General features: G+C 41.5%; 2 protein-coding genes across 4 annotated transcripts in view; one reads left to right on the plus strand and one right to left on the minus strand.

Moving 5' to 3' along the window:
* The window catches only part of LOC135488783 (sushi, von Willebrand factor type A, EGF and pentraxin domain-containing protein 1-like), a 38,967-nt gene that overhangs the window by 7,809 nt on the left and 10,796 nt on the right, over positions 1-20,362 (plus strand). For all 3 annotated transcript variants that reach the window (XM_064773617.1, XM_064773618.1, XM_064773619.1), the window contains exons 4-22: positions 5,061-5,237; positions 7,077-7,253; positions 8,619-8,798; positions 9,341-9,523; positions 11,529-11,711; positions 11,874-12,047; positions 12,331-12,507; positions 12,868-13,050; positions 13,647-13,823; positions 14,122-14,307; positions 14,707-14,883; positions 15,158-15,340; positions 15,461-15,637; positions 16,008-16,190; positions 16,395-16,571; positions 16,925-17,107; positions 18,263-18,439; positions 18,731-18,916; positions 19,286-19,462. In XM_064773617.1, coding sequence (XP_064629687.1) covers positions 5,061-5,237; positions 7,077-7,253; positions 8,619-8,798; positions 9,341-9,523; positions 11,529-11,711; positions 11,874-12,047; positions 12,331-12,507; positions 12,868-13,050; positions 13,647-13,823; positions 14,122-14,307; positions 14,707-14,883; positions 15,158-15,340; positions 15,461-15,637; positions 16,008-16,190; positions 16,395-16,571; positions 16,925-17,107; positions 18,263-18,439; positions 18,731-18,916; positions 19,286-19,462 — 3,417 coding nt within the window. The remainder of the gene's footprint in view (positions 1-5,060; positions 5,238-7,076; positions 7,254-8,618; positions 8,799-9,340; positions 9,524-11,528; positions 11,712-11,873; positions 12,048-12,330; positions 12,508-12,867; positions 13,051-13,646; positions 13,824-14,121; positions 14,308-14,706; positions 14,884-15,157; positions 15,341-15,460; positions 15,638-16,007; positions 16,191-16,394; positions 16,572-16,924; positions 17,108-18,262; positions 18,440-18,730; positions 18,917-19,285; positions 19,463-20,362) is intronic.
* Positions 146-3,457, minus strand: LOC135488784 (2-hydroxyacylsphingosine 1-beta-galactosyltransferase-like). Its single transcript, XM_064773621.1, has 2 exons — positions 3,339-3,457; positions 146-2,969 (listed from the first exon to the last, which is right to left on the minus strand). The coding sequence occupies exon 2, from the start codon at positions 2,962-2,964 to the stop codon at positions 1,384-1,386; it is 1,581 nt and encodes a 526-aa protein (XP_064629691.1). The 5' UTR covers positions 2,965-2,969; positions 3,339-3,457; the 3' UTR covers positions 146-1,383.

Below are 20,362 nucleotides of genomic sequence, written 5' to 3' on the forward strand. Positions count from 1 at the left end.
TTAACTGAATAGTGTGAATGCGCACTGACGTTGATGTCTGGCATATCTGGCATGATGGAGGCTCCTTTTTTCCAAGTTTACGGCAAAGCTTCAAATGTGTGTATACATGTAGTTATTTTTGAATAACTACATAAACTACATGAACTACTACTACTACTATAATTATTTTAAAAATAAGTGTCGTGTGAAAGTGATCATATAAATAAAAGACATTAATTTTGGCTATTACTATAGATGGCTTTGCCATTCTAAAGTTGTTCCGCTTCTACAATGGTTTTGAAAAAAAATCATACATCTTGTGAGCTTACATTAAATCAGTATTACCGTATACGATTATCGCATGACAAATATTTGCTTTTCGAAGAACGAATGACTGTCGTATTGTCACCCATGGAATATTAGGACAGAATTTTTTTTAACAAGTTTAATATGATAAATTCCTTTGAACAGTAATCCTCTGTGCATAAGCATAGGCCGTTAAGAGTGTGCAGTACATACTAGCGCAAGACTAAGCTTCATATTCCTAAAAATCACAGAAGTGAAGTACACACTCGCGCAAGACTAATGTTCATATTCCTAAAAATCACAGAACCTAGAAAAAAGTATTTATATCGCATATCTATATACATGTACTTGTATGATATAATCCACTGCTTACTGGTGCATCTGATTGTTCTACGCCTAACTACAGCTGAAAGGGTGGATGTCGTCCTGGGTGCCGACAAATGGTACCCAGGTTCGAGATCGACTGGACAATAAGCACCCTGGGTGCCATTACACTAGACAAACAGCACCCAGCTTCTTCTTCTACACTTTTCTATACGTACGACCGAGGTTGGCCCCATCTCCGTTTCCAACCGCGCTCTAAAAACATTTCTTTCATCTCTTTTTTCATTCTCTGAATATATCCCTCCTACATACCTTTTCTGAATAAATCATCCGAAATGTGCTTTCAAAGACCTATAGGCCTAAACGCGTTTTTTTCTGTTTATCGGTTCTTGTTATTTCGCGCACTGCTAATGCCGCAAGTACCACGGCGCGAGATAAAACGAGATTGCAAGAAACGTCCTCGTCCCTAAGATCTGTTAGCCAGGCAAAAAGAAGCTGGGTGCTGTTTGTCTAGTGTAATGGCACCCAGAGTGCTTATTGTCCAGTCGATCGCGAACCTGGGTACCATTTGTCGGCACCCAGGACGACATCCACCCGTTCAGCCTAACTACATCATATTTGCCTTTCACTGTACGCGGATATATTCTGACAATATACATACATTTAGAGTGTAATATTTGAGCATGTACAGTCGAATTTGTGGTCATGGGTACATAAAAAATGCTGCATGTATGTGCTTCACCTTCAACTCAGACACAAAAGGCGAATGGATAATCAATTGGTTTTTTTAGCTACATCTTCACGATGTCCCGCAAATTTTACGATAGCAAATTGAACCAGCTTTTTCAACAAGAATAAGATCAAGAGAAACAAGAGTGCAAGAAAGGCGAATATATCTATCATGAAATACTGAACGTATGTCATTTCACTGAGGGACGTTCTCAAGTGGTCATCCCCGTGCTCCATGACATGGTCAATCCAGAATGCGCCGGTCTTCCGGGGGTCAGGCAGACTCCTATGGATGGCTGACGCCTTCTTGATAGCCGCGGAATACTTTGGATTCTGGATGATTTCGTTGATGGCCTTGATGAGTTCTTCTGAAGTGAAGTTATGGATGTTCATATGAAGACCGTACCCTTTGTGGACAGCACGCTCGGCGTTGTATTCCTGTTCTGCGAAGACAGGAAAACCGAGCATAGGGACACCGTTGTTAACGGCTTCAAACTGTCCATTGCCACCGCAGTGTGTTATGAACAACTTAACATTGGGGTGAGCTAGAAGGTCGTTCTGTGGCATCCATTGGACAATTTTCACGTTCCCTGGGATGGTTTCGTCGTAAGTTCTCGTGATTCGCCAGATTACGCGTTGTTTGATGTTTCCGAATGCAGATAGGAACTTGAGGAACATTTCCTTTGGTATGTAGGCTACTGCTGAGCCAAAGGAAAGGACTATGACGCCATGTTGCGAATCATCTACGAATTTCTGGTAATCAGCAGGCAGTGGTTTCGCAGGTTTTGTGGTAAGGCCTCCGACTTGTATCAGATTCGGCATGGACGGTGTTGGGCAATCAATGACGCCATTTTTGTTCATGATGAATAGTTTTGATTTCATAGCAATATCCTGCCACGAGGAATAAGGCTTTTCTCTGCCATATTCCGTGAACTGTTGCATATCCACAAATGTACTTACTATTATGTACCTCTCGTAAAAGGTCACTAGAAAAAAAGTTGTTAGTCTTGTTAAAAATGTGTTCGTTTCTGCGTCCAGTCCACACGGTGCAAAAAAGTTCACAAGTGGATGGGTCTTGACAAACCACGTGTATTGAAAGGTAGAGAGGCTGACTGTAGGAACACCGATCTTGTGCGTCAACAGATAATAACATGGTATGACTAAGTCTACAAGAGCAATGTCGTATTTTTCTTCCTCCAGGCGTTTTATTAGATCGGCGTCGTGCAGTGCCATCTTGCAATCGTATGTGAATCGCGGTTGGGTCAACGTGTTAACCGCTTCCGTTCTCCCGAGTCGCTTGATCAAGAATACCTCAGTCCATCGCTCATCCACAAGTTTCTGGTCTACCATCGACTTATTCGGTGATTTGTAGTATAGAAATTGAACGTCCATACCTTTGAATTGAGTTGGATTCTTTAGATTTTCATCCATTACAACGTGGACGGTGTGGCCCATCTCAAGTAAACCCTGGCTGATAGCAGCAAACTCGTTCAGGTGGCTCCCGAACTGCATAGACAAAACCAATACCTTCCTGGCCCCTGCTTCCCCCAATGCCGATAGGAGTAGGATACATCCGAGAACTATGGTCGCTGCGTGAACCGTTGGTGAACTAACCGTTACCTTCATGTCTTCTGCAGAAAGAAGAGAATTAAGAGAACAAGCTCGGTGTTATCATACTAAAAAGTCGTCTCAATTAATTGAACATGAAACAAAATGGCTGAGCATTTATTTGTTCAGGACTGGTGTGTAATTTGAATTACGCCGATGCATGTGCCTCTGCGCCACTACGACAGCCCTACAAGTAATTATTGTTGCAGTTATAGTCTAGGCTTCGTGATGAGCGGCCCCCGCCCCGGTGCTTAAATTTGGGTCGGTGAAAACATTTCATAGTGATGGAGGAGTGATGCAGAGAAACGTGCAAAAAGTCCCGAGCTTTGCATTGCAGTCGTGGTGTCATTTTCGCGGCCAACAACAAGAAACGAAACATACAAAATGCCTACCTTAATACTTGAGCTGCAGCTAGTAATGTAGTCAGAGGATATCCTCTCTTGTAACCCGCAACTGATAAAATAACGTACGTAGTCTATATGTCTACCGTTCAGACAAATGTACAGCTGCACACATGTCGGCAAACGTATTATATTGATTGAGGTCAACCTTATTCAAACCTGAAGAGTTAGAGCAATGTTAATACAGCTCGATGAGATGCATTCAGGTGCTTGATACTTTCCTACTGCATTGTGTATAGAACTATGTCAAGTCCATGTATACAGTCGAACCTCCCTTAGCGGACACCTCTCTATTAAGGCCACTAAATTGGTAGTTTCTATTCAATTTGACCTCTCTAATCAGGACACCTCTCTATTAAGGACATCACTTGCCAGTCCCTAAGGTGTCCTTATAAATCGAGAGGTTCTACTGTACTACTGTCATATTGAATGTTCTGCGGGCATCTCGAGAGCCTCTGAGTTAATACTGTGTGTACCCTAGGCCAGGCACTTGAAACTCAGTATGCTGCCGTTCAGGTAGACTACTTGGAGTAAGCATTTATTTTACTGAGTTGAAAATAAACAAAACTATAGTCACCTGTATATCTATACACGAATTTACGTACATTTACGGTGGCCCATAGAGGACATGCGTTTTTTTTCAATATATTACAATATTTTTCTTTTTACAATGCGATTTTTTTCTCTCGAAAATCAAAGCAGGCCCGGCGGACAGGTACAATGAGGTGCATGCGGCGCGGTAAGCCATTGATTTTGGGCTGCATGTAAAATTGTATCCGATTTGATTAAGTAGCTTGTGGCAGTAGACCTGAATAATACAATGTCAATGACCTACCTCTTCAATTGTCTTCAACCTTGCGATGTCAATAACGAATTAGCTCCCGCTCCGATCTTTCTTATGTTGTTACTAGTACTCTCCTTGACCTGATACTAGTCCAGCCACAATCGTGGTTGTAAACATTTCTCACCGCGGTGGATATTATTTTCAACCGCGGTGGATATTATTTTCACCGCGGTGGGTATTATTTTCACCGCGGTGGGTATTATTTCCCACCGCGGTGGATATTATTTTCCACCGCGGTGGTGGGAATTATTATTTTTAACCCGGCGGTGGGAATTATTTTTTCGGCGGTGAGAAATAAATCCGACGGCGGTTGTAATTCGAGAGAAAAAAATCGCATTGTAAAAAGAAAAATATTCTAATATATTGAAAATAAACGCATGTCCTCTATGGGCCACCGTATACATTGGACCGTTGGATGAGCATTTTTTCTGTTTTGCGTAAACCCAGGCACACACAGCGTGCCCCAGGACGCGTCGAGATATGCAATGGTCTGTCATGCACTGGGAAATATAGACTCTAATCTGCATAAATGGATTTTAAAGCAAATAATTGTTGACCACTCAAAGAAGACTATAGTGTCATCAGTCACGGGCTAAAGATGCCCGTCGACATAAAACCTACCTTTACGCAAAACCTTACCTCGACCTTAGAAAATCACCCTAACTTTATGGTTGTTCCTCTAGGACGCGACGTTTACACATCCCCGAGCCAACTCTTTCCAACACTACCAGGATCATCAAACGAAATGAAGACGAATGGCACATATCTAGTAATGAATATACCTCTGCTATGAACAGGTTCACAAAGGTTCGCTCCAGCCATCAATATGGCCTACAACTACACTGAAAATGTAATTTTCCCTTTTTCAGATGTAAACTGTCGTGCACCACCAACAATTGACAATGCAACTTACAGCCTCACCAACTCCTCTTTAAACGGCCAGGCTACATATCAATGCGATCCGGGATTCGAACTCTTTAAAGGGGATACCACGCTCAAGTGTCAGGATGATGGGAAGTGGGCTGGTGCTCAGCCAGTGTGTAGAAGTAAGGCTAACTGTGAATTGGGAAAAGTCTAGTTCCTCTTATCGCTGCCGTCGCTTATGCGTAGCTTTAGCATTATTTGTAAGCTTTTAAAGGGGTGACATTGGTTTTTTTTCCCTTTCTTCGTAAATGTATATTAGCTGGTAATTTGGCTATGTCCCGTCACTCATGTAGTCTGAATGGGTCCAATATGAATATCGTCGCCTCATTTTCAAACTGTTAGGGCTTATTTAGAGGTACCGGGTAGGTATTTGTCTTATAGCAATACTTTGAATTTAGTTTTTTTAAGAAGGGGCAGCCCAAATTCTGCTGAACTCAGATAGGTATTTTTATTAATTGACTGTGAGGATATAACACAGATAAATGTCAAGCATTTAACTCCTAAATCTTAGGAAGATATAGGGCATATTTTTCATGAAAGTTAAACGAAAACGATAATCTGACGTATTTACTTTACTCTCGACCTAAACATGTACTCCCTCATTCATCTCAAGGTGAAAACCAAATACTATTAAATGCTAATCTAAAACATTTTCCTCATTCTTCCCCTCCACTAATATCCCATACAAGCGTTCCTCGACAAGCGCTAATAGTCTTCATTATGATTGACCGCCGCTTTACAGATATGGTAACTCTAACTACTGCATATTTCCCTCCGATAAACGTAATAATTGAGATATAATAAAACCAGCCACCGCGCGGATCAAGTATTGGCAACCAATGATGACGCTTTTGTGTTTTGACCTCAATATAAGGCCATGTGAAACAATATTCTTGTTAAACATCCACTCTATCCGTCCAAAGGTTTCTCGCTTTCAATAAACTCGAAGGTCATTTCAACATCAAAATAGCTTCAGGCAATGCTGAAACATTTCATTTAGAAACTGACGCTATCACAAAAAAGGCTTCTGACAATGATGCCTTCCGAAAACCGTTTCATTTTAGAAAACGAGTGGATCAAGAACGGTTTAAACAATATCAAGCAATCCAAAATGTCTGCCAGAGCATCGGTATCCTATCAACTGTTGCATTTTCTTATGAAACCACGTGATGTGAAAATACTAGCATGTTAACTGGCTGTGGCCGACTGGTTTGGTGACCGTCATCCCCAAAGTAAGCCTTCCTCTTCTTCTGCGTTCGGCCGCTTCCTCCATACCTTTTGCAGCATGTTGAAAACGTCCTCTCCACCCCTTCATGAAAATCTGGAAAAGAGGATGCCAACCACTTATTTTTTTTTATCGCCCAATCGAACGGCCGATCCGTGTGGACAGTTCCTATTCTGCATTCTGTGCGTCATTTCCTGTTTTCAATGGCGTCCAAAGACGCTGCCGAGCACTTCTATTGAAAGTTGATAACATTATATTGAGTATATTTCATATTTTGCTGTGCCGGTCGAAAATGCCACATGTCACACAAAATTATTTTTTGTGATATGGTAGGAAATAGGAATATTCAGTGTGATTGTAAGGAATGATGGGTTTCTGAAGGCCACATAATAACTGTTTAACATGCAGAAAAGCGGTATATATTTCATGCCCAAATGCAGAAGTTTTTTCTTAGCAAAACCATTCAGGCAAACACCCTTTTTTCGTGATGCGACTGTTATGATAAAGAGAAAAATGTTCCCCATACTGATGTCAACTAAATATTTTTGACCTACTATCAATTCTCTACCTAAATTGATACCGGCTTATAAGTATTATTATTTACTATGATATTGAAATGCAATCGTATTGTATCTGGAATCTGTTGATCCAGATTTTTTTCTTCAAAACCATGACGTACCGGTAACAGTATTGTCGCGTTGTCAGGTGCATGTTGACTATGGCTAGTTCATTGCAGGAATACTCTGTCCTGCATCACCAGTACCAACAAATGGTAAAGTATGTGTCAGCAGTAATCTACCAGGAGGTGTCGCAACCTATGGGTGTAATACCGGATACAGGATGAAGCCAAGTCCATCGACAAGCCAGTGTACTCCTACCGGAAGGTGGACGGGAACCATGCCAGTTTGCGAAAGTAAGAAGTTTTCTTTGAATTGTTCATTTGGTCATTACGCGTAAACGACAGTTGGAGTCTTGCACGATTTTAGTTGATTCTTAATTTTTAGCCGCCAAAACGAAATTCCTCAACAAAAATGATATACCCCGTCCCGATATATAGAAACATATAAAGTGAGTGCAAATCATTCCTTTATGAAGTGAAAATCTTAGCCAATAGAAAATGGAAACAGCTCTTATCAAAATACGCCTGTTCATCCTATTGTACTGTACATGTACATGTATTAAGAGTTGAGCAGTGCCGGCAAAATATCTCTCACAGGTACCACGGATTTTCAGTTTATATCTTCTAGCTCTGTCTCTCTTTCGAAGTCTTTGAATGCACTTGTCGTATTTTACAATAGCTCGATAAGGTTCCTGGTTTGCCGGAAGGTATCCCCTTAGCCTATAAAGTCGTATTACCAATAAAGTCGTCTTTTGCCTCGTTATTTACTGTTTTGCTAATTGTTTGCAGGTTCGCACAAAGATTCCTCTCCCCGCATACGCACACACCGACACACGGATTTGTTCGCAAATCCGTACAGTCGCGCTGACACACGGGTTTATTTGTGAAGCCCACACACCCAGACACACGTTTTATTCGTAAAACCTTGGTAACGCAACCTCACCCTTGCCAACCAATGAAAATAGAGAAAAAAGGAACAATACATAATTAATGTTTTCGTGGTACTGTTGATTGTCAATGTTTTGTCCATCAAGGCTTTGCTTGATGCATACAGTACACCAGTGAATCAATCTTGTTTCTTTTATCTATTCACCTATTCAATCTCGCTATTTTTCATAGAGTTTTTCCTGTTCCAAATATTGGCGAGCAGTGAAAGTGATTAACGGCCGTCATGATACGTTGGCTAAAGTGAACGCAAAAATCTAATTAATCCAACACGCTCATTTACCTGAGCTTCATGCATGGATTCCCAAGCGTATACGCTCTCAGTCAAAGGTTGACTAGACAGAGAAGTATGTATCATTTAGATAAGGAGTGAGGACTGGGGAAAATTATTAATTTCCTTTATTCGAAAAAAATAAAAAACAGCTAATAAGACATTTTCTGCAAATCTCTCTCTGTCCTTTTTACTATCACACGGAATTAAATGCACCACGGTAAAATTTCGTTTCAAACTTACCTTTTTAAAGTTTTTCTGATCATTTTTAGGTAGCCCACTCCTTGATTCACTCGATTCAGAATACTGACCCCTGTGACTTTCGTCGGAAAGTGAACTAGATTGCCTAAGAAAAAAAATTCAGCGAAAATTAAAAAGAAACGCCACGTATGTTTCTTCCCAGAGCATCCCCTTTGAAATGTGATATTTTTACACCCTTGTAGGAGTGTCGTGTAATGTAGCTACAGCAGTCCCCTACACCAAAAAGGAATCCCCCAAAGATGCCACACTTGGTGACGTCACGAAGTACCAATGCATCAGCGGATATCGCCGGTTGAAAGGGGACCACGAGAAGGTGTGTCAAGAAAATAGCACGTGGTCGGGAGAAAATTTGATTTGTAAGAGTGAGTATGCACCAAATTAATAATAATATGGTATCTTTCTACGAAGTGCGCCATTGGAGCGCCTCTGTGCAGTTGTAGTAGTCATCCTTGGTTAGGTTTGGAAATTCAGAAATTAAACTGGCAGAAACCAATTAAATGTTAACACAATGTCATGTGCTGCCAGCAAATATTAAACGGGGCGTCACCTTCTTTATAGTACTCGTTATTGTAAGGACTTGATAATTGGTACTTGTTACCTTGGATATATCGATCAGAAAATCTGGAATGGTGAAGTATTTGGTGAGTTTTGTGGTATATGATATGTGTCACTTATAACGATACATTGTGCAAAATAATCTGTACCTCGGGCTACTTACTTTACTATCTGCTTGAAATATCCTGGATGCGCCCCCCCCCCCCATGCGCCCCCGAGTCCCCCCCCCCCATGCGCCCCCAAGTCCTAGTATAAGTTTCGTAATGCCATTGTCCGACACGACCTTCAAATATGAATGAGAAACACGGCGTTATTTTACATAATGATATGAATCATGCTCTCTACAAAGGAGTACCATGTCCCACGCCCCTCGTCTTGCCAAAGTCTACAATGATTCCGAACAAGACAAGTTACGTGTTTGAGGATTTCATCCGGTATTCATGCCACCCTGGCTTTGAGAAGATCCATGGCGACTCCAACAGGAACTGTCAGGCTGACGGAAAGTGGTCGGGGATACCGCCATTTTGTCAAGGTAGCAACCTTAATGTTGTTCGCAGTTTTTCTGCAGAATATCAGTGTTGCACAAAAATTTCACTCTCCGTAGATATGATACTTTTTTATTGAGCCTGAAGTTATTCGACGGGTGTTAGATGCTAACATCTTACCTTTCTTCCAACCTATGCTCTTATCGTACATGCGTGTCAGGTCACAATTCTTGGTTATCTTCCAACGAGCATATGTTTTTAACACATCCATCCAACCTACATTTTGCATTCGATCTACTGCTTCGAATGCAACAAACTTTCCACGTCAGTAACATTTTGCGTTAGTGTCTAACGCCCGTTTAAACCATGGCTCTGCGCGACCGAACTACATGTAGTGCATGTATGTGCCTATTGTAGTGCACGTCAGTGTTCTACCTCTTGCTCGTTCTCTCAGTGTTGTGATTGTTGCTTTCCTTCCGTGTATCATGTATAACGTACCGGATCTACAAACCAGGAACACGCAATAATCAAGCACAAACCACCATCTTGAACCTTATGGACCATCTCAAAACTCTGAAATACAGAGTAATATTTGGTAGAGCAGTCGTACCTAAGCAATATAAGAAACTGTAAGATATGGCCAAAATTCAATGGAGGAGAGGGGCGGGCGGTAAAAATCTGCTTCAAACATGTAGAATGCATAATGCGTTGCGGTCATTTGGTGAGCAAATCCAGTACGATATATATATAGGAGCACACATCGCACCTCACTGGGTCAAATTAGGTAAGGTCGAAAAGGGTAAGCAATCTTCAGAGACCATCATAGTAGATAGAGAATGAAACCTCTTTCTAGTGAGGTATCACACCCGCACAGAATAGTGCACAGGTATAACTGTCCTATCCATAGTTGTTGCAAGAGTCAGTCAAATCGGCAAAAAGCGTTATTCCCTCGATATCGCCAGAATCATACATGTAGTACCGCCCCACTGCATCAAAGCTTTAAAGCTGGCAAAAGTGCCATTTTCACCCGATTCGACTCTTTGACTGCTCTCCTCTGCCCGGCCTGCGTCTTTTCGTCGACTTAGTCGTTTGATTGAACTGTCCGCCCAATAATGTCGGTAATGATGGCGCGCGACGAATATCGGACTTTGCTTGAAGATATTCTTGGAAAAGAAAGTGATCTTTCAGAAATTTGGTGTCCAAAACTAGCAGAGGTCCCAAACGCCATATTGAAATACACGGGAATGCGTCTTCAGGATGTTGCGATCTACACGTGTGCAGAACGACATCAGTTGATTAGCGGACATGCCAAACATACGTGTCAACTAAACGGCACGTGGGCAGGAACAGCGCCAATCTGCAAAGGTAGGCTAAACCTATTTATTTTGTTCATTTCTCCCCCGATAAGTTGAATGTGAGTTTTGCTTATGTAATGCTAAATATTGTTTGTTCAGTGACGTCTTTTTCAATTGTTGTATGCATTTTAGCATGTAAAACGGGACTTTTGTCACTTTCATCAGCTTGTTTTTCAAAACCAAAGGAAGGAAGGAATATTGTTCTGGTCAATATAAACTGATTGCGTCAATATTGACGCTCAACCTTAACATGTGTATCTTTTCCGACGTTTACCTGCCTCTGAACACGAAAATAATTACATCTTTATTCTATAAAATGGCTTATGGAAAATCCAAATGTACTCCCGGCCCGCCTTTCATTACAACAATAGATTTTATGCCAGAAGCAATTTGATATTGTGTTGATAGAGCATACAAAAGCAGAAAAAGCATTTGTCACAGTAACAAGTGGCTGATATTGAAACAATAAGTCAATTGCATATCGCTTATGTTTCTGAGAATGTTGTACTGAGGTGTGTCCCAAAGAGAGGTCAGAATGATAATAATGCTGAAAATGATAATGATGATGATGGTGATGATGATGATGATGATGATGACGATGATGATGTTGATGTGGCTTGACGTGGGAAATCTCAACATGATTCTGCAGTGAAACTTTTTTAACCACCCCATATTTAGAATATTTTCTCCAATTCAGTTACTGGCTGTCTAGAACCGGCCGAATTTCCCGGAGTGGTGCGACTAACTAATACTTCTACTTGGAGTACAGATAGCTCAGTTAGTTTTGCATGCGACACGGGGTTTACAAATATTAGCGGAGATGCTGATAGAACGTGCCTTAAAAACGGAAGCTGGTCTGGTTCGCCTTTAGTTTGCAAGGGTAAGTTATAGATTTGAAATTTTTTGAGTTCACGTTTGAAAAAAACGAAAAGATTGTGTAGTTAAATGCTGATTTATTTTTATTTGAAGTTCTTCGATGAGGAGCAAGCTGGTCGACTTGGTCCATGTATTGGCATCTACTAAACGCTCCATTTTTTTTCAGAGATTGTGTGTCCATGTTTGGAACCACCGCGTGCTGCTCTGATGAACGTAACCAACTATTTACTTGGCGGCGTTGCAAGTTTTGAGTGTCTTCCCGGATACGTGTTAAGTGGTGGTGTCCATTCTATATGTACCGGCGACGGTTCGTGGAAAGGGACCAATCCTACGTGCACGAGTAAGCTTCGGTATTCTTTGAAGTTTGAGGGAATGTTCAGTGAGGTGTTTTCAAGTTTTATTTTACTGAACTCAGAATACAGTTCGTTGTACATTGTACATAGCCCCAGGAGGAACAGTTCTGAGAACGATAATTCGGTCCTGAGAACGAAAGTTCAAATGAATTGGAGATGGCATTCGAAATGTTCGAGAAATTTCAGATTTTAAATAGCAAATATGGATCCCCTATTTGGAGAAGTGCGGTGTCATTATACAAAACTTAGAACAATGTTTTTTTTTTTCAGAAATGACTTGTCCTGTACCTCCGGACGTTCCATACACAACCAAGAAGGTCCATGGCGTGAACGTTGACCAGACTGTGTCCTACAGCTGCCGCACAGGGTATAAACTCGTCAGGGGAGACCTTGTATGGTCATGCCTTATCACCGGGCTTTGGAAGGGTGATGTGCCGATCTGTGATGGTAAGAACGATTTGTATATAGGGCCTACATAGGCTTACATATCGAATCGAATTCCAATCCTTTGATATCGTTTCGACAGCCGACGAAAACGATTTCGGTATTACCCACCCTACCCCATGAGCTCTCCTTTATCAAAAGTCGACACATATCAATGGCCAAGAATTGCTTTGGACAACTAAACAGCGTTTTATATGCTACATGCGACCAAATTAGGTTGGACTTCCAACGGAATTCGACGACGAGAATGCTTACACCCCTTTGCAATAATGAGAGCCTTCGTATTTTGGTCTCAAAATTTACGTATGTCGTTATCAAAAAAATTGAATTCAAGTAAAGCTCTTTTTACCGTTCTTATTTCAGTGATAGAATGTCCTTCTCCCGAAGACATTCCAAACACCAAATTGCTCACTACTTTAAATAATTTCGTAGTAAACACAAGTATACGATATGAATGTGATAGCGGGTATCAGATTGCTAGCGGCAACCAGACCAGATTGTGTGAGAACAATGGTGCCTGGTCAGGGGTGGCCTTACATTGTAAAGGTAATTTGAAGCATCTTCTTTTATGATATTACCAGTTAAACCAAAGCGTTTCATGAAAACGTATTCTTATTGCTTACTTGGCAATTCCTTCATTTTCCTCATCTATACTCCCATTTATCAGACTTGAGAGGGAAGACCCCAATATCTTGTTCCTTCTATTTTATATTTTGTAAAATATATCATTATAAGAGCGGGATATTCGGAACTTACTATCTATACTAATGCAACTATTTACGGAGATACGCTGATGGTTTTCTTTCTGTATCCGTCCCCCTAGAATTTTAAAGAAATTACAAACAAAATGCTTATTTTCATAAAATGTAACGTACGTCTCTATAGCGTAGATTTTCAATCGGTCTTGCAGGTACCCTTGAAATAATATCTCTCCGTTACGCATGGTAACGTAGCCGATTTCGGGGTGTTTGAATTTGGTGTTTCACGTGCATGCGCACAACACTTACACAAACGTACTCGGTGTCGAGACGACACGCCCTTGAATTTGTTGTACATGCACGTAGCTTTTTAAGAGAAGTATCATCGTCATGTGTACAAAATGTCGGCATTATTTACACACGTGCTTTACCTTGGCCTTCCAGAGATAGAATGCCCCGAAATTCCTCCATTGCTCAACGGTACCTCTGTGACCAGCGGGCAGAGATATGGAGACGTTGTCGCTTTCTCGTGTCGGACTGGCTACTACCTTTCCGAGGGCAGCCTTAAGAGGTTTTGCGTGGCAAATAAGACATGGACGGGGCAACAGCCGGTCTGTGCAGGTAAGACTGAGACAAAGATACAGCTATATGAAATAATGCACATGCGATGATTAAATACAATGTAAAAAGTTATAGCTCGACTTCTATGATACGATGAAGTGGTTTGGGTTTGTACGCATTGCCGCGATTTTTGCTGAAGAAGTGACGCTGGTCAGGTTACGGGGACCTCCCTATAGTTTAGAGTGTTCTCGGAACCTTGAAGAAAAATGGTACCAGAGTAACGAATAGCGCGCTTTGGTTTCCCAGGCTTTTAATAACGGATGACTGTTGCCCAGTTAGGACCATCTGTATTTTGCAGCTGTAACCTGTCCGCCGCCTCCAAATATTGTGAACGCGGAGCTGGCAGTGTCTCCCCAAACCAGCTACCGGTCATATGAGAGTGTCCGGTATGCATGTTTAAGTGGATACGAGCACACGAGAGGTGGTTTAGGTATCTCTTGTCTTCCAAGCGGTTCGTGGTCGGATAATATACCGGTGTGTACAGGTACGTCAGCAATGAAAAAACAGTGATTACTAATAACTTTCATATATTTTAGTACTCGACTCAGATCAATAATGATTAATTAGCTATAGTGCATCCAAAATACTTGACTTTGTCTAAGTATTGTGTGCATTACCGACGAGTTGAGTCCCCGGTGTCAAAACATATTCCATTACATCGAATATGTTGGTAGAGATGTTGAGGAGTTGATTTCCATTATCAAAACATGTTGTCCGTTTTATCAATATTCCCGGCGAGAGTTCCAAAAGTGTTGGGGAAGGGTACTCTTTCTCGGGGATGTGTCAAACGCTAGAATAGGTATGTCTGCGGTTATTACTTTCCGTTGCTGTTGAGTTGCATGTAGTGTCTCAGTCAATTAAAGCTCTATGTTACTTATTCCAGAAATAAAATGTCCTGAACCCACAGCAATGCCGAATGGCCTTGCCATCGGGCATGGCGTTGGTCTAGGAGATGTTACCACGTACCAATGCAATACAGGGTATAAGATATCAACGGGAGAGTTGTATTCGTTCTGCCTGGCGAATAAAACATGGTCATCCCAGCCACCTTCCTGCAAGAGTGAGCATAACTATTTGGCGTTCTAGGAAAGTGCAAATATTTCAAAGTCAAATATGATATATCCTCGGTGTGGTGTAATTGTCGTAGCTCGACCGAGTACATTGGTGTGGGGAAGGTCGTACCGTTACAGTAACTATTCGATTGCTACGTCACAGAGGCATGTTTCCGTTTCCGTTTTTCGATAAAAATTATTGACGCCAAGTACGATCATCATCTACCAGTATTAGCCATTCTGTGCGTGATGGTTTAACATCAGCAGATTTCTTCCTTGCAGAGGTTACTTGTCCGTCGCCCCCAATGATACAAAACGGGAACAGGGCATCAAAAACAGCCTCCTTTGTTGTAAATGACACAGTTTCTTTCCTTTGCCTCGATGGTTACGAAGTGACGAGTGGCGACAACACATGGCGATGTAAAAAGTCAGGTACATGGTCAGGAGCACTGCCTGTATGTGAAGGTATGATTATCATCTGACCTGCTTGCGTCGAGGTTGTTTCGGAAGTAAATTTCAGTTGATCGATTTTCATCAACTTACTTTTAGTCAAATTCTAAATCAGTGAATAATCTTTCTTTTCAGCGATTTCGTGTCAGACACCAGTTGCGCTTGAGAATAGCATAATCACTCTGAAGAACAATAAATACGGTGATCAAGTTTTTTACAAGTGCATGCCAGGATACACGGCGGCGGGAGGAAATGAAGTCCGAAGCTGCCAAGCGAATGGCAGCTGGTCAGGCACCCCTTTAAAATGCTCAGGTTTGTACTTTACATGTATGAAAAGAATTGAAATATTGGCATCAGCGTGTTAGTTGAAGAATCTGATATCGCATTGCAGACGAGGAATTGGTGTTATTTCCTGTGGCGAGTTCATGTCGCTTTTCTATCTAATCAGAAGCGCCTGATACTTTGTCTGCGGGGATAATGAAGAGAAATGAACCAATCACACAGAGGAATCATGTGTTGGAGAGAAAAATGATTTATTTTCCACATTACCATAAATTGTAGAAATGGGAGCAAGTTCAGTTGAATGTTGATCATCATCAAATTTGTGGAAACTGTTGACGCGGAGCACAAATGGAGTCAAGTAAACTACAGAAGTTACTTTGTGGTATCTATCTTATTTCAGTAATTTCATGTCAAGACCCAGAGACAATTCCGAACGCCATCTTGAACAGTTCGACTGCTCCATTTGTGTGGAATTCCACCATTTCTTACATCTGTGATATTGGATTTGAATTACCCGGTGGCGATCTCATTCGAAATTGCTCGATAGAAGGTACTTGGACAGGGACACTGCCCATCTGCAGAGGTAACGGCATATCTTTGGAACATCATGCGATATTATGGGTTATAAAAAAGTGTACACTACCATTTGGCGCTATACAGGGCATATCAAAATATGAAACGAACTTTAATCTAAATTGATAATGCCACCAATGTTTCTGACCTTTGATGGATCGAAATGTGTTATTGTGGCAGCTGAATGACAATTTTCTATTATTTTCTATCACAGAGGTATCATGTGGTAACCCAACTTCCATTCAGCGCGGTTTTGTGATGTACAATGGTGTGGCATATGGTGACATTGCCATCTATAAGTGTGATGATGGTTATAAGTTGACTGGTGGCAGTGAAAAGCGGAATTGCCTGGCAAACGGTACCTGGTCCGGCGGAGCTCCGTCTTGTTACCGTAAGTTGTATCAAAGAAATTCACTGAAACACATGTCGGGTGCATAGTAGCTTTAGAAAAAGGTACGGAACGCTTCCTATAGAGTACCTTTTCCTTACACTGTCCCGTTTTGTTCTTTGACAAGGGAAAACCCTCCGATTAGGTGGTACCTGAGATTATCAATTTGATCAAAATGCCTAGATAGTTTTTGGTTTGATCTATAAAGACAGTGCACATGTCAAACAGCAACAGTGAAATTAATGTATCAGGATGGAGCATTGGATCTGGAGGGTGACATCTCATACTTCATTGGATTTGGAATGGTTTTCTCGGAGAAGCACCCATAGCAGTTGTTTCGTCATCTGATATTCCAGCCTTTTCGTGCAATGCACCCCTTGCCCCCGGCCACGTGAAGGTGGTTTCATTCCCGAAGAGCTACGTCTTCAATTCGACGGTAGAGTATGATTGTCAACATGGATATGAACACAAGGGGGGCAACTTGACAAGGGTCTGTGAGAGTAATAGCAAGTGGTCTGGAGATCCACCCGATTGCCAAGGTAAGCTCTCAAGTAAAAAACTCGTTTATCAAGGGTAGAAACGTTATCAATAGTCTTGCATTATTACTACGAATGGGTAACTAGAAACGGTCCGGTCCATTTTACAGTTAGCGGAAGCAATAGCATTAGCGTTAAGTCCTCACACAGGATTATAAAAATGGATGGAGACAACGCTGATTTACTGTCAACGCCAGCATCAATCAATAAAGCGGAGTAAGTAACTGGGGGCCCCGGTCGAAAAGCTCACATAGGAATATACATAGTTATAATTAGTTAATCAATTCTGTTTAAAGTTAGTACTGAATCTCCTTCCTTTAAACACAATGAACCCTATGACTTGATTCAGCGGATTTCACTGATCGCACGAGCACATTGCTTGCATATGGTTATTTAGTGTTGAGAAGGTTGAGCAGGATTTTGCGTTATGATTTCTTGTCAGGTTTTCTATAGTTTTTGTGTACTCATGTTTTCGAGACATGAACAAGGCGATCTATTGAGGAAATCCAGGTCATACTATAAGCGGCGCGCTGAGTGATCGGATACACGGTTCAAGCTGCCTCTAGGCAGTTACCGATTGCATTTACGTATCAGCTTTTTGTTCAAGTAATTTCATGTCGTGTTGTTGACCTCTATCTCCAGTAAACAAGGTAGATTAATCTCCTTCTACGGAATAGGGCATGCAGCCTCCGAGTTTACCATGTCCTCAGCGCACATTCCCTTTCCCTATCCAACGTTAGGTGTTCGCTCCATTCCAAGCACATGTGTTAGTTGCTGGTGTTGTACTTCTCCTAGTTTTTGCAAGGCCAGAAGGGCAACTTTTGTCTTCGGCATTTATGAATATTAAAAATACCTGCTTATTAGGAGGAAGGCAAACTATTGAACTGCGATCTTAGTGTTGTCATCGCCGACATGCGCGTGACCCACTCAGTGACAAGAATGTATAAAAATATATTCTAGTAATCCAACGATCTCAGTTTGAATACGTCAGCTCTTTGAAACAGTAATCAATGGCTCACCGTGGTAAAAAGGCCAAATAAATCATTTTGCAACGTTCAAACGAAGAAAGGTCCAAACGCGCTCTCTGAACTGATTATAAATTTGATATTGAAGAAATATTCGTATGGAGTCAAAATTTATCTTTGCACTTTTTTATAGAAATAAGCTGCGGCTCTCTCACGACGAATCCGCACATGACGATTACACAAAACGGCTTCTACTACAGAGCCGTTGCGATCTACGCATGCGTAGACGGATACTCACGTGACAGTGGTGACGTCAACCGGGAGTGCTTGGCGAATGGAACTTGGTCGGGTGTGGCGCTGGCCTGCAAACGTAAGTCGACTGCATGGTAACGATCGGATCTTGTGGGTGATTTCAATTATTTCTCGATGCCGGTTGTTACAATAATAACGATATCACACTTTGCCGAGTGAATCGGTTAATATACTGAAGAAAATCATTCGACATGCCTCTTGCCCTTTTCCGGGATTCTCTTCGGGATTTTTCATTAGAGATTTCAAATTTTCCTGGCATCATTTAGCCAGTTCTGAAACAGCAGCTGGTTCTATCTATTTCAACCTATCTCTCGATTCTGCATGACGATTTCAAAACGAATGCTTTTAGAAATAACCTGCTCGCAACCAGAGACGACGCCGAATGCAAACTTTGCCACACCGGTTAAGGCGGACTACATCTATGCGGAGAAGGTTTCGTATGTCTGTGATCCTGGGTATGAGGTAGCTGGTGGGGATGTGCAGAGGACATGTCTGTCCGAGGGACGCTGGTCAGGAATACCTTTAATGTGCAAAGGTGAGTGCTCAAGAAGACTATTACTGAGATTTTTTTTGAACGTGCATGAATCGAAATTGTCACTGAGAATGAAGCTGCATACATGTTTGCCAATAACGATTAAACTGTAAACCGCAAATTATGACTACGACAGATACAGCTATGCCGAATATATGACGCGTTGACACGAATGTTGCAAATTGAGTCATGTTCCACCAACAAATAATAAAATAGAAAGTACGTATTTGATATCGCTTATGTATTTATATTTTACACTTTTTATTGAGCGGTAAAATTAGAACAAATGTCCAAATTAATAGCAATTAGAGAATATGGATATATTTAGCATAAATATATACATGTACTCATTACGTATACGTCTTGTTGTAGCAAAATCCTGCGGTGACCCAAATGTGCTTACCAATACAACAGTTATGGGGACATCCATTCTGTTCGAAAGCAAGATGAGGTACAGTTGCGTCTCAACTTATAAGCAGACCGGCGGGGATGCCAGTAGAACCTGTCAGGCTGATGGGGTATGGTCTGGATCGCCATTAGTCTGCCAAAGTAAGGACGACCTATCATGTTGACTGATCTTTCTTACACTAAGAATTATGAGCTATACCTCCCTACTCTTTAAAATCAGGTCGGATTTTTAAACCGGTTCTGAGGCAGAAACTGATTGTCAATCTCTCTTTCTTCCTTGTTCATGCTGCTTTCCAGTTCAAAGTGTCAAGGTCTAGTTCCTGACACTGCCACGATTGCTGTAATGCCTGGAGCATCATACTGTAACTTTATGCTATCCCTGTCTGAAAAAAAACTCATAAGAATTGCGCGGGATTCCCTCCTATTCAGCGCTTATACGTATTCCACCCACGTTTTATTTTAACTTTAACAACAAAACTATTTCCTCCCTTCCAGCTATGTTTCGATATTTTGTTTTTTGGAAAACAATTTTAGCAGATAATATACGTCAGAGTATCATCTTAACTAGCAAAGACGTGACTTAGCAGTTGCATTGGTTGGGTCCCAGGTGATATTTGAGAATTCAACTTTTTCCCGATTCCGAGCAATCTTCATGTTAACCCTACGAGATCAATGACCGAGAAGGAGACACCCCGAAAAAGCTTTTCTTCGTGTATTGTTCGCGAAAAAAAGCTTTTTTTTAATTAAAAGACCATGACTTTAAGATGAAAAACTGACAGTGAGACCTCCAATTCCGCTGTCATTTTCCAGATGTCAATGGTTCATTTCGCGCCTACGTTGAATTGATCGCTTCAGGCTTAGCAGACATCCAGGTAATAACGAGTTGACGTCATGTCGCTGTCCAAACTCGAGACGACGTTTTTTTAAGGTTTATCTTCGTCACGAGTTCCGAGAGGAGAATGATGTCGTCTGGAGCCGGCAGGACTGGTGACTTTTCCAAATCTAGGGGAAAAAACGACTGGGCTTGCTTAGGTTTGGTCG

Source organism: Lineus longissimus, chromosome 5 (assembly GCF_910592395.1).
Source record: "Lineus longissimus chromosome 5, tnLinLong1.2, whole genome shotgun sequence".
Lineage (NCBI taxonomy): Eukaryota > Metazoa > Nemertea > Pilidiophora > Heteronemertea > Lineidae > Lineus > Lineus longissimus.

Bases quoted from the DNA above. Each gene is read 5' to 3' on its own strand.
- LOC135488784 (XM_064773621.1), bottom strand. From the start codon at position 2,964: ATGAAGGTAACGGTTAGTTCACCAACGGTTCACGCAGCGACCATAGTT.